Source organism: Aethalodelphis obliquidens, unplaced genomic scaffold, assembly GCF_003676395.1.
Source record: "Aethalodelphis obliquidens isolate GAN/ISIS:26980383/991018 unplaced genomic scaffold, ASM367639v1 scaffold7, whole genome shotgun sequence".
NCBI lineage: Eukaryota > Metazoa > Chordata > Mammalia > Artiodactyla > Delphinidae > Aethalodelphis > Aethalodelphis obliquidens.
This window is the reverse complement of record NW_020837951.1, coordinates 7,041,645-7,058,327: the sequence shown is the minus strand read 5'-3', so window position 1 is coordinate 7,058,327 and position 16,683 is coordinate 7,041,645. Positions and strand designations below refer to the sequence as shown.

Genomic DNA, 16,683 nt, shown 5'->3' with positions numbered 1-16,683 from the left:
CACACACACACACACACACACACACACACACACACACACACACACACCTTCTCTCTCTCCCTGTCTCAAATCATCTCAGGCACAATATGAGCCTCTTCCCCAATCCCATTTTCTTCCCTCTCTAGATGAAATTAGCATCTTGGTTTTGGGGGTCTCCATGCATGTGTTTATTTATTTTTGGCTGTGTTGGGTCCTCGTTGCTGCGCATGGGCTTTCTCTAGTTGCGGTGAGCGGGGGCTTCTCATTGCGGTGGCTTCTCTGGTTGCGGAGCACGGGCTCTAGGCGCGAGGGCTTCAGTAGTTGTGACACACAGGCTCAGTAGTTGTGGCTCGCAGGCTCTGGAACGCAGGCTCAGTAGTTGTGGCACATGGGCTTAGTTGCTCCGTGACATGTGGGATCTTCCCGGACCGAAGCTCGAACCCGTGTCCCCTGCATTGGCAGGCGGATTCTTAACCACTGCGCCACTTCCCGTGCATGTGTTTATACCTTCACTACACTTGGATATGTACATTACAGAAAACCTTATATAAGGTATGTATTATTCTATAGCTTGTTTTGGGGTTCAGCAGTTTTGGGGTCTGTCCATGTTGGTACGTGTAGCTAAAGTTCACTAACTTTACTGCTTTAGCATTTCACCAGATGCTTAGAGCAATTTATACTTTCTCCTGTTGATGGACACCTAGGTTGTTGATGTTTTGCTATTAGGAACAGCTCCGGAGTGATCATTCTTGTCTGTGGCTTCGTGCGTATGTGTAAAGTGACTCTCTAAGATCTTTACCTAGGAGCAAAATTGCTCCGTTGGAGGATGCATACATACATTCTATCTCCTCATTTAAGAATTCAACATTTTTGCCAATCGCAAGGGAGCGAAATGGCATGTGACTGTCTTAATTTGCATTCCCCTATTAGTAATGAGATTAAGAATTGTTTCATCCATGAATTTCCTTTTGTATTTTTCTCCCATAAATTGTCTAGCCGTACGTTTTGCCATTTTTTGCCTGTTGGATTGTCTTTTTCGTATATTTGTAGCAGTTCTATATTTGTTCTGGATAGTAATCCTTTGGTAGTTATACCTATTGCAAATATCTCCTCCAGGTCTGTGAGTTCTTTTCATTTGTTTATTATTATGTCCTTTGATGTGCATGCATTTTAACTTTAATGTGATCAATAGATCAATCTCTTCCTGTAAGGATTTGTATTCTTTGTGATAAGAAATCCTTCCCTGTCTTAAAGCCATCGAGATGGTCTCTTAGATTTTTTTTTAAACACTTTCAAGTTTTACTTTAGGTCTTTAACTCATTGGAATTTATTTTCCTGTAAGGAGGTAGATGGGGCTATGCTTTTTTCATGTGAGTAACTAAGCCAGCTCCTTTCATGGACACCCATTTTTTCCCCCGAACCTGCATAGACACTGTCATGTCTAAGTTTCCAGAAATTTCGGGGTCTGTTTCTAGGCTCGCTCTTCCAGTCCTCTGGTCCATCCATCCATCCCTGTATCAGCACCACACTGGCTGCATTCCTAGAGCTTTATAGGAAGTCTCCTCCCACGTTATTCTTCCGAATTGTTTTAGCTATTCTTGATCCTTTGGAATCTTGATTTTTTTATATCTTTTTTCTTAATTACCTGAGTAAACATATGCTTATAACAGAAAATAGAGGTAAGTTTGGGGTGAAAAAAAGATTATAAACAGCAGGCTAATCTCACCGCCAATATTTTTCAAATATACGTCTAAGTTATTGCAGGAGGCTTCTTACTCTATCACAGTTTTGTTACCTACTTTTTGCATTTAACGTATTTTGTCATGTCATCAAGTGTTTTGCTCTAACATGTTTTCATTATTTCATAGTATTCCATTATCTGATCATTTAATAGGTATTGACCAATCACCCAGTAACAGGCATCTAGATTGTTTCCAATTTTCCTGGGGTATAAATAACACCGTGATGAACGTTCCTGTGACTAAACCTTTGTCCTAGAGTCTTTCCCTGACAATTGCCAACCTCCCTCCTACTTCCTCTCCCTCCTGGCTCAGCCCAGTTCAGCAAACCTTTACTCTACCTTCGGTATTCCGGGCTCTGCACAGAGACTGGGATGGATCTGGAGTGGTCCCCATCCTGTAGGGCTCCCAGTCTACCCCCATCCCCACCCCTTGGTGGTCTCTTGCCCATGAGCTTTACGTGGTACAGCCAGGGTGAACCCCACCTCACTGGTGGGTGTCAAGCCCTGACCTCCAGGAGGGCACAGTCTGTAGCTTTAAACAATGCATCTGTTCTGGAAGAAGGAGGATTAGCTGGGCTGGAGCTCAGAGGACAGCAGGGCATGGGGCCTTTTTGTCTTTCTCAGCCACCTCGCTTTCAACCCTTTAATCTTTGCCCTCTATTCAGGATCCTCTGCAAATTCTCCATCTCTTGGGGCAGAGATCTGATCTGACCCGACTCCCCATCAGCCTCCCGAGATTGCCCTCTGAGAGCCACAAAAGAACACCTGAACTCTCCTCCTGAGAGCTTATTTTTTTCTTTCTTTTCTTCTAGACTGTATTTATTTTAAATTCTGTACTACTTTTCAATCACAAAGGTAAGGCATGCTGGTAAAAAATTCCAGTTTCCTTTCATCCTGCCTCCTATTCCCACTCTAAGAGGGAGCCGTTCCCCGAGTTGGTCAGGGTTTATCAGCATGGGATTGTATTTATTTATTATTCTGGCTCTCGCTTTTTTCCAAAATGGCATTACATACAGAGCTCCTTTATTCTGCTGAAAAGGCCCTGTTGTATTCTAGAGGCTTCTTTAAGGGACCAGGATCTGCTTTCTGCCCGCCTCCTTTGTGCCTGGCCCCACCTAACTCTGCCCCTTTGCCAGGTGTCAGGGCAGGCGTCTTGGGTGCTTTTTCTCCTTCCGTTTCCTTCCTTCGTGCTCAGGTTCTGCGCTCTTTTCATCTACCCATCGACTGCCTGTTGAAGTCAGGATTGCTGTCGGGGGCCAGGTCTGCATCTGTCTTAGCCTCATTCCACAGATGGGGGAACTAAGGCTTAGAGAGGTGAAGTCATCTGCCCAGCGTCACTCCATTGCTGAGTGGCAGAGCGCAGGCTGGCCCGGCTGGCCCCCTCCCTCCAAGCTCCTATCACCGTTCTTCCTTGCTCTCCACCTGCCTGAGATCCCCCCCACAGGCTGCCGGGGAAACCTCCCTCTTGTGACTTCCTGATAGTCCTGAGAGCTTGGCAGGGCACCTGTTACCACGTGCATTTTGTGGATGGGGAACTGAGTCTTGGCTGCTGGAGGTGCCTCTCCCTCCCTGCTGGCTGTAGGCAGGTACTGCCAGGCCCAGGGAGTGTCTGTAGTGGTGCCAGTGGGAAGGGAGGTGTCAGGTGGGCGGAGGCCTGGATCACGTGCCCCTTGGTACCCTGACCACCATATACAAAATGTGGGCACATCCATGACAGATTCTCTGTTCCCTTCCTGACGGGGAAACGGAGGCCCCAGGAGAGAAGCTGTTGCACACCTCTGCTAGGGGCCGTCCTGGCTGCGGAGGACCGGAGGCCTCAGTGCAGGGAAGGGATGAATGCACTGCCTACAGGAAACTTCCTGAAAAGGGAACTCTCCGTAACTAGGAAAACAGGCCCCTTTTCCCTTATGGTGCTTTCCTGACCACCCCCAGGTGTGCCCTGGGGCAGCTGTCAGCTGGGATCTGCTCCATCTGAGTGGCTTCCTGGAAGCGCTCCACCCCAGAACTGGGTTTGAAGGTGGCCTCTAATCCCTGACAGGCAGTGTGAAGTTGGGCATGTGACTCCTCTCCCCAAGCTTCAGTTTCCATATCTATAAAATGGGCATGAGGAATATTATTCAGCCTAGAAAAGGAAGGAAATTCTGGCACCTGCTAAGACATACATGAACCTTGAGGACATTACATTAAGTGAGAGAAGCCAGTCACAAAAAGACAAATATTGTATAATTCTACTTGTATGAGATACCTAGAGTAGTCAAATTCATAGAGATAGAAAGGAAAATGGTGGTTGCCAGGGGCTGGGGAGGTGGGAATGGGGAGTCGTGTTCACTGGGGACAGAGTTTCAATTTTGCAAGGTGAAAAGAATTCTGGAGATGGATGGTTGGCGATGGTTGCGCAACAAAGTGAATGTACTTAATGCCCCTGAACTGTTATGGTTAAAACACTCAAAATGGTTAAAATTGTAAATTTTATATTTTGTGTATTTTACCACAATAAAACTGTTGTGAGAAAAAAAGAAAGGGTGCCAAAACAGTGTGCACCTCTTGGGCTCCTGAGGATTCTGGGCTGGGCCATCATTCTCAGAAGGAGCTGTTCCCCCCAGGGCCCTCAGGGGTGGGCAGGAACTGGGAGGGGACCCAAAGCTGCCTCAGCCTCCTCCCTTGCCCCGCCCATCTGAAGCTGTGGCCCCACCCACCACCCAGGCCCCGCCCTTCCCCGCCCCACTTCTTCCCCATCCCTCCTCAGGCGCTCTCTTGATACCGTCATTGAGCACCCGCTGTGTGCGGTAGACACTTGTCCTCCAGCAGCATCTGGAGGAAAGGTTGGAGATTGATGACACCAGTGCAGACTGCCTGCTGCCCTACTCTGTCCTAAGTGCTTTAGAAGCATGGAGTCCCCTGGGCTCTTCCGGGCAGCCCTGCGGGGAATCTGCCCCTGGCATTTGTGAAGAACCTGAGGCTGAGAGCCAGGGAGGACCCTGCCCGAGGCCAAGGCAGCAGCAGAGCCCTGGCCTGCACACAGGTCACATGCTTTCGGCTGCTGGCTGCCCCCTGTCACCTCCACTCCAGAGGGGCTGCCCCAACCACCTGGCCGTCTCCTCTTGGGGCCAGTTGTGGGGAAGGCACGGTCCCTGGCACCCTGGGGACTAAAGCCTGGGCTTTGGCACCTGCACCTTCTTTCCAGATTTCCCCGAAAACGCCATCAGAGAGGGGCAGTGACTTGTCCAGAGCCCCACAGTGAGTTGGTGGCAGAGGTGAGGCAGAAACACGGTGCAGCTAAAGGGTGACCCCTCCCAGACAGGTCCCCTACACGAGGCCGGACCTGCCCTTCTAAGCTGTGTGACCTGGGCCCCTGGCTCTGCCCCTCTGAACCTCTGAGGCCTCCTCGGCACAGTGGAACGGGCACTGGCCTGGGCTGAGGAGGCACCAGCAGCCTCGGGGGCCAGCACAGGACCGTCCCCTGCACGAAGCCCTTCTCAGCAGGGAGGTGGCATCCATCTCTCCTGCCATAGCCATGGCTGCCCCCTGCCCTGACTCGAGTCTCGTTATTTGGACACTCCTCTGTCTCTCCCACCCCTCCCCACACGCTCACACTGGCCCGAGAGCCCCCTGGGGCAGGGGCGTTTCATTGGTCACATTTATTACCCATAGAGGAACGGGCCAGGGGCTGAATGGAGAGCTTAGAGCGTGCTTCGAGACAGGTGTTTGGGGGCCGGGGGGCGGGAGGAGCCAGACACGCTCGGTGGGTGGGACTGTCTCCTACCTCTTGGAGCCTCAAGTCCCTCACCTGTGACGGAGCTGTGGACAGTTCCCACCTCAGACCCAGAAGGAGTTAGGAAGGCGACATAAGCAAAGCCCCAGGACAGCAGGGGCCCGGAGACAGCTCCTCACCGGGAGAGGCTGAGTGTTCTCCAGTACGTGACACACCCACTCCCCCGAAACAGTGAGGTTGCAACCACATCCTGCCTGGTCATCAGCCCCCACCCCCAGCGTCTGGCATCCTGCCCTGGCAGTCTCGTCCTGGACTCTCCGGGGCAGGCTGTTGCACATCCTTGGGTCCTCCATCCTGGCCCCTCCTACCTTCCGGCCCCCAGTCTTTGGGCGCCTGCCTGGATGTGGACTCGGGGAGCCAGGAAGGGAGGGAGGAGTGTCGGGGTGTCTTTCAGCTGGGGGCCGGCTGCGTGATTCAGCAGGCCCTCCCTTGGACGGCTGCTTGCCCAGGAGTGTGGGTGGTGTGAGGGGCCAGCTGGTCATTAGAGGGCCCGGGCCTTCCTGTGGGGCAGGCTCTCACCCTGGCCTGTGAGTCCCGGCCTCACCAGGAGGGCTGACCCCCTGGGCTGGAGCCGCCGGCTCAGGGAAGGTGGTGGTGGTGTCTGCTGGCCTTGCGGTGACCTGAGCTCTGGGAACCCCGCGGGGGCAGGGAAGCTGAACTCCTGGGCTCTATCTCTTGGCCCTGCCCTGCGTGGGGCCTTGGGCAGGTGGATGGCGAGGCTGTGCAGTGGTGAGGATCTGAGTGGGGAGGTGGAGGGACAGGCCTGAGTTGGATCTCGGCTCTGGCCCTGAGTAGTAGAGTGACGTTGGGCAGGTAACTCTCCCCTGAGCCTCAGTCATCCCATCTGTGAAATGGGACCAAAGATAGACCCTACATCTGGATGTCAAAGGGACCCCACGAGGAGGATTCCATGGTAAGGACCAGCCCGGTGCCTGGCACACGTTCTCTGTTGAGCACCTCTATTCCCTCAAGGGGTCTAGGTTTGCTTTCCTCCTGTCCTCACCCATCCTGGCGTGCCCGAGGAAGATGAGATGGGAAGCATCTGGTGTTTGCAGGGAGGCCCTGTTTTATGAAGTGTTCGTTACTTACTATTGTCACTATTAATATTATGAATAATCAAAATAATGTGGCCCCGTCCCATAACCTGGGCACCCTTGTGCCTCTCCCAACAGAAACAGACCCATTTGTCAAAACACAGGTATTTAGGGACCTTCCCAGCAGCCCAGTGTTTAGGAATCTGGGCTTCCACTGCAGGGGGCATGGGTCTGATCCCTGGACAGGGAACTAAGATCCCGCATACTGCGCGGCACAGCCACAAAAAAAAAAAGTGAGTTCATACTCAGCCCCCTCTTCTGCATTTGGCTTTTCTCACACTTTGAATAAATCTCTTCGGACCACTGGCGCAGCTTCGTGGCAGCTGGTTCCGAGTGAGCTGGAAGTTTTCAACTAGCCCCTCTGGTTCTGATCATTAGCAGGATGGGGTCTAGACAGGAATTCAGGAATGCTCCTGCTGAAACGTGGGGATCCCTGTGAGGCTGCTTTCGCAGTCTGTCAGCGTGACCTGGATCTCAGTGCTCAGCCTTCCTGTCTATGGAATGGGGAGGCTGCCTGCCTTCCCTCTGGTGGTTTCCCAGCCACTTGGTGAACATATGGTTTCTGGACAGACGCCGATCCGTGGGCTGGCCCATGAGTGTTGCCCAGCTAGTGTGACTCACAGCTAGACTTGAGGTAGAATTTTGGACAGTGGGTCCACTGTCTCCTGCCTCTGATCCCTGGGTTTCAGAAAGCCAGGCCACCCTGTAGTAACCCCCTCCCATGGGTCCCTTTCAGGTTGAACCATGATTCCGGTGACAGAGCTCCGCTACTTTGCGGACACGCAGCCAGCGTACCGGATCCTGAAGCCGTGGTGGGACGTGTTCACCGACTACATCTCCATCGTCATGCTGATGATCGCGGTTTTTGGCGGCACGCTGCAGGTCACCCAGGACAAGATGATCTGCCTGCCGTGTAAGTGGGTCACCAAGGACTCCTGCAACGACTCGTTCCGGGGCTGGGTGGCCCCCGGCCCAGAGCCCCGCTACCCCAACTCCACCATCTTGCCGACGCCCGACACTGGCCCCACGGGCATCAAGTATGACCTGGACCGGCACCAGTACAACTATGTGGACGCTGTGTGCTACGAGAACCGCCTGCACTGGTTCGCCAAGTACTTCCCCTACCTGGTGCTTCTGCACACACTCATCTTCCTGGCCTGCAGCAACTTCTGGTTCAAGTTCCCTCGCACCAGCTCGAAGCTGGAGCATTTTGTGTCCATCCTGCTCAAGTGCTTCGACTCGCCCTGGACCACGCGAGCCCTGTCGGAGACGGTGGTGGAGGAGAGCGACCCCAAGCCGGCCTTCAGCAAGATGAACGGCTCCATGGACAAGAAGTCGTCGACGGTCAGCGAGGACGTGGAGGCCACCGTGCCCATGCTGCAGCGAACCAAGTCTCGGATCGAGCAGGGCATTGTGGACCGCTCGGAGACGGGCGTGCTGGACAAGAAGGAGGGGGAGCAGGCCAAGGCGCTGTTCGAGAAGGTGAAGAAGTTCCGGACCCACGTGGAGGAGGGGGACATCGTGTACCGTCTCTACATGCGGCAGACCATCATCAAGGTGATCAAATTCATCCTCATCATCTGCTACACTGTCTACTACGTGCACAACATCAAGTTCGACGTGGACTGCACCGTGGACATCGAGAGCCTGACGGGCTACCGCACGTACCGGTGCGCCCACCCGCTGGCCACGCTCTTCAAGATCCTGGCCTCCTTCTACATCAGCCTGGTCATCTTCTATGGCCTCATCTGCATGTACACGCTCTGGTGGATGCTCCGGCGCTCCCTCAAGAAGTACTCGTTCGAGTCCATCCGCGAGGAGAGCAGCTACAGCGACATCCCCGACGTCAAGAACGACTTCGCCTTCATGCTGCACCTCATCGACCAGTACGACCCGCTCTACTCCAAGCGCTTTGCCGTCTTCCTGTCGGAGGTGAGTGAGAACAAGCTGCGGCAGCTGAACCTCAACAACGAGTGGACGCTGGACAAACTGCGGCAGCGGCTCACCAAGAACGCGCAGGACAAGCTGGAGCTGCACCTGTTCATGCTCAGCGGCATCCCCGACACCGTGTTCGACCTGGTGGAGCTGGAGGTGCTGAAGCTGGAGCTGATCCCCGACGTGACCATCCCGCCCAGCATCGCGCAGCTCACGGGCCTCAAGGAGCTGTGGCTGTACCACACGGCCGCCAAGATCGAGGCGCCCGCCCTGGCCTTCCTGCGCGAGAACCTGCGGGCGCTGCACATCAAGTTCACGGACATCAAGGAGATCCCGCTGTGGATCTACAGCCTGAAGACGCTGGAGGAGCTGCATCTGACGGGCAACCTGAGCGCGGAGAACAACCGCTACATCGTCATCGACGGGCTGCGCGAGCTCAAGCGGCTCAAGGTGTTGCGGCTCAAGAGCAACCTGAGCAAGCTGCCACAGGTGGTCACGGACGTGGGCGTGCACCTGCAGAAGCTGTCCATCAACAACGAGGGCACCAAGCTCATCGTGCTCAACAGCCTCAAGAAGATGGCCAACCTGACGGAGCTGGAGCTGATCCGCTGCGACCTGGAGCGGATCCCCCACTCCATCTTCAGCCTCCACAACCTGCAGGAGATCGACCTCAAGGACAACAACCTCAAGACCATCGAGGAGATCATCAGCTTCCAGCACCTGCACCGCCTCACCTGCCTTAAGCTGTGGTACAACCACATCGCCTACATCCCCATCCAGATCGGCAACCTCACCAACCTCGAGCGCCTCTACCTGAACCGCAACAAGATCGAGAAGATCCCCACGCAGCTCTTCTACTGCCGCAAGCTGCGCTACCTGGACCTCAGCCACAACAACCTGACCTTCCTTCCGGCTGACATCGGCCTCCTGCAGAACCTGCAGAACCTGGCCGTCACGGCCAACCGGGTGAGTGGCTCGTGGCGGGGGTGCTCCTGGGTGTGGAGTCTTCAGCTGTGGTTCCCAGGACCCCCTGGGAGGAGCTGGTTGAAAATACAGATCCCCAGGCCCCGGACCAGACCTGCTGAATCAGAATCTGTGGGCTTGGGAGGCCGTCTCTGCCGCAGAACGTGGCAGAGGTCACCTGCCAGGAGGGATGGTGTGGTCAGGCGGGGCCTGTCCCCGAGGTGGCCTTGGGCAGGTTCCTCGAAGGCAGTGATGTGCACGGGCAGGAGGTCCACGGCCTGCCCTGCTCTCTCAGAGCTCGGTCGTGGGAGGTGGGACTTAGCCTGGAGCTTGCAGTGTCTTTCTCAGCTTGTCCTGGACCAGATTTGGAGCCCAGGATGGGCCCACCAGGGACAGAAACTTTGTGGGTGACTGGTGCAACTCCCAGCGCCACTCACACCCTTTCCCCTCTGTGTTTTGAGGGTGGCAGAGGGCAGAGTTGAGCTTAGCTGGGGCTGGTTTGTTACCACTTGCCTTTCTGGAGAGGAAATTGTGCGAACCGTTGTGGGCCCGTGGTACTGGAGGCCACGCCCGGGAGACGATCGAGACCTCTGGCGGCTCCCGTGTACCAGCCCCTTGCCTGTCTGGACAAGCCCCCCACCCAAGGGCCCCTCCGCGGAAGCAGGCAGGTGAGGGTTGAGGGCAAGTGGTCCTGTGGCCTTGTGGCCTGGCCTCTGCCGTGGAAACAAAGGCACAGCTGCTGGGGGGACCTCTCCCTGCCCTGCCCACCTCTTCTGGGGCCCTGCAGGGAGGTTGATATTGGAAAGAACGTCTTCCCGGTTTGTTCCTACTCCGAGTGGAAACCCTCTTGCAGTGAAGAGGGTGGTGTCAGGGTGGACACTCTCGCAGCGAGGCTAGGGGTGATGGAAGCCCGTGGCTGGGGGCTGGGATGCTGAGGGAGAGCCAATCCAGCCAGCACCTCTGCGCCTCTGTTGCCGGCAGCAGCATGAAGGCACCCTGTGGGCTTATGGAGCTCCTGCTCTGTGTCCACCCTGCGCTGGGCACCCCGCTCCCGGCACCCTGTGAGTCCTCCTGGCAGGAGCTCTCTCCAGCAGCCTGGAGGCAGGCAGCCCCTGAAATGTCCCGTTCTAGGAAAGGATGTGCCTTCTCCAACATCACCCAGGCTGGAGGGTCCAGGCACCCCAGACCTCTGACCACCAGAACCCCTCCCGTCTTCCCTAAGCCTCTCTCCCTGTAAACCACAGAGATTTTGACAAATCCTTTCTCCCTCCCTCAAATTATACCTGTGTGCATGTGTGAGAACGTACAGGGGTGAAGGTCAGATCCCAGGCTGCTTCACTCTGGAGAATCCGCCTCCAGGGCCTGGGACAGGCCCACCGGTCAGGAAAATTGGCCTCCCGGGGAGAAGCCCCATTTGGGGAGCATAGGACAAACACACACCTCCTTTAGCATGTTGAGGGGGACCAAGTGGCCCCCCCCGGAGCACAGTGCGGGGCCAGATTGCCCCTGGATTCGGGGCTGCCTTGGGCATCCCAAGGACCCCTCGTGGTGCCCACTCTGTCCCGGGAGCTGTGTGGGCACCAGGTCTTGATGGGCCTTCCCAGCCAGTGGAGGGTGGAGGGTACAATTCCCGACCTGTCCCCACCCCCAGCTCCTCATCCCAGGCATGGCTGCCAGGTCATGCCTGTTGGCTGAGGTCACCCCTCAGGAAGAGCTGGGGGCAGGCACGCTGTCGCTGTCCCGAGGAAGGAGACCCTCTGACACCCAGTTCAGCACAGTGCTTAATCATGTCCTGTCCCCGCCCACTGGAATGCTAGAGGCCTTTGTAGGGAAAAAAGTTTGCTTGGGCCAGTCCTAGTCAGGCTCCTCCTTTTAGGCAGGAGCCCCCCTCCCTTCCTCCCTCTGGGCCTGGCGGTTCCTTGTGAGCCACCCCGGGCTATGGGCCTCGTGTGAGTGGACAGGCAGGGGCGAGTGTGGCCCGGCTCAGGCCCTCGGCCTCTGTTTTCTTAGGTTTAAACTCATGTTAACGAATACCTCGATAAGTGGGCGTCCACTTGTTTGGTTATTCATTGGTTCATTGATTTGGGGAATGTTTTTTGAGCGCTCCTAGTGTGGAGCAGGGAGCTGGGGACCTAGGAACAAACAAGCGACTGCCCATCCTGAGCTCACCTCTCTCAGGGAAAGACAGGCAACCAGCATTTAGCTCAGTGGGCGAGACTAGGCTGGGGCACAGCGGAGTGGCCTCAACCCGGACTTACCCCAGGGCAGGCGGGCCTCCTGGAGGACGGGGCATCTCATCTGGCCCTGCAGGACAAGGAGTTAGCCAGGTGAAGAGGAAAGGGAGAGTCTAGGAGGTTCTGTCTACAGAGAGCTGAGAGCCCAGGGGGAGGAGCCGTGAGCTGAGCCCCTGGAATTTGGACTTTCCCCTGAGGCCAGGGCTTGAGGAGCGTCCTGTTCTTCCCACTTGGTTTCGATAATCTGTCTCACGTCCCTTCCCTCGACCCTCTGACAACAAGGACCTTGGCTCTTTCGTCCAGTGCCTGACGTGGAGCAAAACGTTCACCGAATTCCCATTGACCGAGCGAGGAAGGGATATGCCGCCTTGGAATTTAGAGAGCTCGCTCCTGCTGCGACTCGAGGGTATTGGGGGTGGGGCAAGGTGAGAGGTCAAGAGCTGATAGAAAGCCCGTGGGCCGCTATCAGGCGGGGGCGAGGCCTGGACTGGCAAGGGCTGCCAGGGATGGCGAGACGGACGGATGTGGGGGAGACTTCGGGGGTGGACTCCACAGGACATGGGCAGGATTGGATGTGGGGAGAGAGAGGTCTGACGTGACTCGAGGTTTCTCACGTGGCTGCCTGGGTAGCTGGAGGGTCATTGAGGCCAGGTGTGGGACAAGGCACAGGTTTTCAGAGAGTAGAGCGTAGGTCCCATATTGGGACATCCAGCGGACCAGGTTGAGTCAGCCTGAAGCCCAAGGAGTCGTCCCCCCAGGCTCCTGGGTGAAGGTGGGTCCTTGATGAGGTCACGGGGGGGAAGGATGGAGGGAAGGGGAGTCTGGCTCGAGCCTTTGGGATTGACGGTGACGAGCCGGGCCAGGCAGGAGCGGGTGGGCGCACAGCCCACGGGGAGTCAGGTGAAAGGAGAACAGATGCATGTCCGGTGGATTAGGAGTGACCGCTGGTGGCTCTGGCCAGGGAGTTTCCAGGGTGGGCAGCGGCAGAAACCAGATCACGGCGGGCCAAGGAGAGAGACGGTGTCTTTCCGAACGGTTTGTTGGGAAGCCTGGAGAGGCTCCTGGGAGGGTTGTCTCTTTTGCAAAGACCAGGTGGACTTGAGGGGGAGCCAGTGCTGATGGGGGAGCGGCTGAGACCCCTGAGGAGGTGGGAGAGGGAGGGATTGGGGTGACGGGAAACGACTTCACACCTTCAGCGCACGATCACACCTCACGAAGGACAGGAGTGGCCCGGGTGGGGCACTGAGCCACCGAAGGCACCTTCTTTTCTTTCCACGCGCCTGGAAAGAGCTCGTTGATGGGCTGGGGGGTGCTCCGGGGAGGGGACGTGTCAGGGGGAGGGCTCCGATGTGAGCCCCAGCTCTGCCACCTGCTGGTCCAGCCTCTCCCGCTCCCTGGCCACTGTCTGTCACCAGAGGAGGCCAGTGTTGGGCGCAGTGGGGTCTCTGGGATGCTCTGGCCCGTCCGTCCTGCCGGAGCCCACTTCCCATCTGCCCTCTCACCTTCATGTCCCTGCTGACCTGGAAGCCACCTCTGCCCCATACCTGACCACTGGGCCACGTTGAAGCCCCAGGTCAGGAGTCCCCTTTAAAACAGTCACAGTGTCCCTCATGGCATGGCCTCTGCCTTCTCAGCGGGAAAATGGGGACAGTGACAGAGCAAGCTCCCCGTCACCCTCACATGGGCTCGGGCCCAAGTCCCTTGGCTCCTGCCCTGCTGGAAGGGTCCCTCCTGCCCACCATATCTGAAGGAGGTGGTTGTAGGAAAATAGGCTCAGTCAGAGCTCGTGTTTGTAGCTGATTGCTCACAGGAGGGCGGGGAGGAAGCTGGCTTTTATGGGGTTCTTCCCGTGTGGCAGGAGACACGGCAGGTCCCCACCCAGGCTGCACCATCAACAGTGTGGACATTTAAGAGCACAGACTGTTGAGCCAGGTTCGAATCTTGGCTCCACCACTCTCCAGCTATGAACCTCTAGGCAGGCTGGCTCCTTCAGGGCCTCAGTTTTCCCATCTGTAAAATGGAAAGAGTGTTTACAAAGTACTTACAGGTAGTTCCGAGGGTTCAGTGAGTTAATAGCATCAGCGCTCAGAGCGAACCTGCCCTGTAGTAAGTGGCATGTGGGTGTTGCCCATTATTCAAATTTTGCAAAATCAGAAGGAGGGGGCTCTGAATGGCCAGCACTGGGTTCCCCGCACCCACCATCAGCCTGTGACTTGACAGGTAAGGAAACTGAGGCCCAGGAAGGGGAAATGATTGGTGAGCTCTCCCCAGTTCTCAGCAACAATTAAGGGTGTGGAATTTTCTCAGCAGGCTGCTCTGCTTTCATAAATTGCTCTTAAACCAGGCAGGACCAACAGCCTGGCTCCTGGTGAGCCCTGGGCGGTGGAGGATGGGGTGTGATTGGGAGTAGCTGGCTACTGTGATTTGCTTCTGGGGTGCTAGGCGCTGGGAGACAGCGGGGAGCACAGCACACCCAGCCCTGCCCTCTCAGAGCCCCCTGTCTGGGGGCGACAGGAGACCAAGCAGTTTGACCATGGAAGGGATCAGTGCTGTCCGGGGGACGTTGGGTGCCATAGGTTACCAGGAGGTCAGGGAGGCTTCCTGGAGGAAGTGACTGCAGAGCTGAGACCTAAAGAACAGGGGAAAGTTAGCCAGACTTGGGCCCAAATTGTGCTGGTCCCTGGGGTCTGGGGTAGCTGAAATGGGCATCAGAGAAGGTGCTGGTACCCAGGGCAGGGAAGCCCAGAGGCCCAGGTCCGAGGTGCGCCTGCCTCACTTCGCCCTCTGCTCCTTCCCTGTAGATCGAGGCGCTGCCCCCGGAGCTCTTCCAGTGCCGGAAGCTGCGGGCCCTGCACCTGGGCAACAACGTCCTGCAGTCACTGCCCTCACGGGTGGGCGAGCTGACCAGCCTGACCCAGATCGAGCTGCGGGGCAACCGGCTGGAGTGCCTGCCCGTGGAGCTGGGCGAGTGCCCGCTGCTCAAGCGCAGCGGCCTGGTGGTGGAGGAGGACCTGTTCAACACTCTGCCTCCCGAGGTGAAGGAGCGGCTCTGGAGGGCTGACAAGGAGCAGGCCTGAGCCACCACGGGCACTGAGCACGGGCCGCCCAGAACAGCCAGCAGCGGGGCCTCCAGGGAGGCTTCAGGCCCGGGAGCCCAGGAGACTCTGACTGATGACCAGCCCAGCCTCTCAGTGGGGGCGGGGCAGGAGCTGGGCCACAGGACCGCCCCTGAGGGGCTGGCCCCTTTCTCCTCAAGACTCACGCCCCCGCGGGAGATCAGAGACCTGTAGTCCATCTCTGAGCACAGTATTTGGACAATCAGGGCCTCCTCCCTGGAGGCCATCTCTGCCCCAGAGGCTGAGCCGACACCAGAGGTCCAGGGACACCTACTTAGTTCTTGGTATTTATTTTCTCCGCCTCCCACCCCCTCCCTCCAGATAACTTATACATTCCCAAGAAAGTTCAGTTCCGATGGGGGGTGTCTGAGGAAGGGTGGGCTGCGTTTCCCTTTTCCTTTTTTTGGTGGTTTCAAAACCATTTAGGGCCCACCCAGCCTTGAGCTGAGCGGTCCAGGGTGAACCAGCTGTGGGACGGTCACCCCAGAGGTGCCAGGCTGGGCTCTGGTGGCACGGCCCGTGGGAAAGCAGGCCACCAGGCGGAGAGGCCAGGCCTGGGGTTTGCCGCAGCAGTTTAGATTTTTTTTAAGTAAAAAAAAAAAATTAAAAAAAAATTTTTTTAAGCTCTAAAAATTGATGGTTTGGGTATTAAAAAGAAAAAACTAAAAAAAAAAAACAAAGGACACTAAAGGCCAGTGAGTTGGGGTCTCAGGGTGGGACAGCAGTTCCCCTTGAGGAGAGCAGCAAGACACTGAATTGTGTTTCCTCCCCCCGGGGTGCAGGCTGCAGGATGTCTTCCGAATCTGCTGTGACCTTGGTCCAGGAGTCTGTAGTTCCTCTCCCCGCCTGGGGCGGGGATTGTTGTGTCTTGTTTTTGGTGTCTTGTTTTCTTTCTCCTCCACGTATCTTGGCAGGCTCTCATTTCTGTGACTGTTGGCCGAAGAGAATGTTCCGGAGCTTCCAAGAAGGGAGGGGACTCGGGTTGGCTAATCCCCGGATGAACGGTGCTCCATCCCCCCCATCCCTTGTCGCGGTGTTAAGGAGCCCAGAGGAGCCCCCTCACTCGGACTCTCTTTTCCCACCTCACGCTCACGAGTTTGCCCAGTGCTACTACTGGCCTCAGCCGCTGACGTCAGTCCTGTCCCCACCTGGTCCTTCACAACGGACACTTGGAGGCGGGGCCACGGGTGAGGAGGTTGCCGCCGGGGAGGGCGGGCTATCCAGGTTCTGGTTCCAGTTTCTGTCCCAGGCGCCTGGCACGTGCGGCGGCGGGAAGCCAGCTCACTTTAGATCAGTCACCGGGGTTCCCGCTTTAGAAGGGTCCCCACCTTAGATCGATCACTTGGACATTAAGGCACGTTTTAGCGTCTCGTCTTCATGATTATGTCCACTCGTCCATTTGTGTTTTCTGCGTCGTGTCATTGGATGTAATCCTCCGAAATAACGCACACTAGCCTCTGACAACCATGAAGCAATCTGTTACACGTGGGTCTGAACTTGTAGACTCGGTTCAAATATCAAATAAATCTATAACAGAAAGTAGCCTCTGGAGGTCTCTATGTCACCGGGGGACCCTTCCCTCAGCTGTCTGAGGCCCGCTCAGCCCCGTGGACTGGTTTGTGGAGTGACCATTTATCGGGCACCTAGAAGATAATGAACTCTGCTCCTCTGCCTGCCCCGTGATCCCGGAAGCTCCTCGGAGGCAGCTACAGGACACGAGCTGGACGCAGCCCCTGTTCCACATCCAGTGTGGGCCCCACCAGGATCCCACAGCCAGCACGTTCTCTGCTGGCTGAGGCCTAAGGTTCGGGCCCTCCCGAGCTTTGATGGGAGGGAGGGAAGGGTGCTG

General features: G+C 56.5%; 1 protein-coding gene across 3 annotated transcripts in view; it reads left to right on the top strand.

Annotated features, from left to right (window-relative positions):
• LRRC8A (leucine rich repeat containing 8 VRAC subunit A) overlaps positions 1–16,373 on the top strand; it is a 26,480-nt gene extending 10,107 nt beyond the window's left edge. For 2 of the 3 annotated variants that reach the window (XM_027104614.1, XM_027104615.1), the window contains 2 exons: positions 7,323–9,487; positions 14,520–16,373. In XM_027104614.1, coding sequence (XP_026960415.1) covers positions 7,331–9,487; positions 14,520–14,795 — 2,433 coding nt within the window. In that variant the 5' untranslated portion in view covers positions 7,323–7,330 and the 3' untranslated portion in view covers positions 14,796–16,373. Of the gene's footprint in view, positions 1–5,464; positions 6,406–7,322; positions 9,488–14,519 lie in introns of those variants that run through there. The other variant, XM_027104616.1, reaches the window with a different exon arrangement.
• Positions 16,374–16,683: the final 310 nt, after the last annotated feature.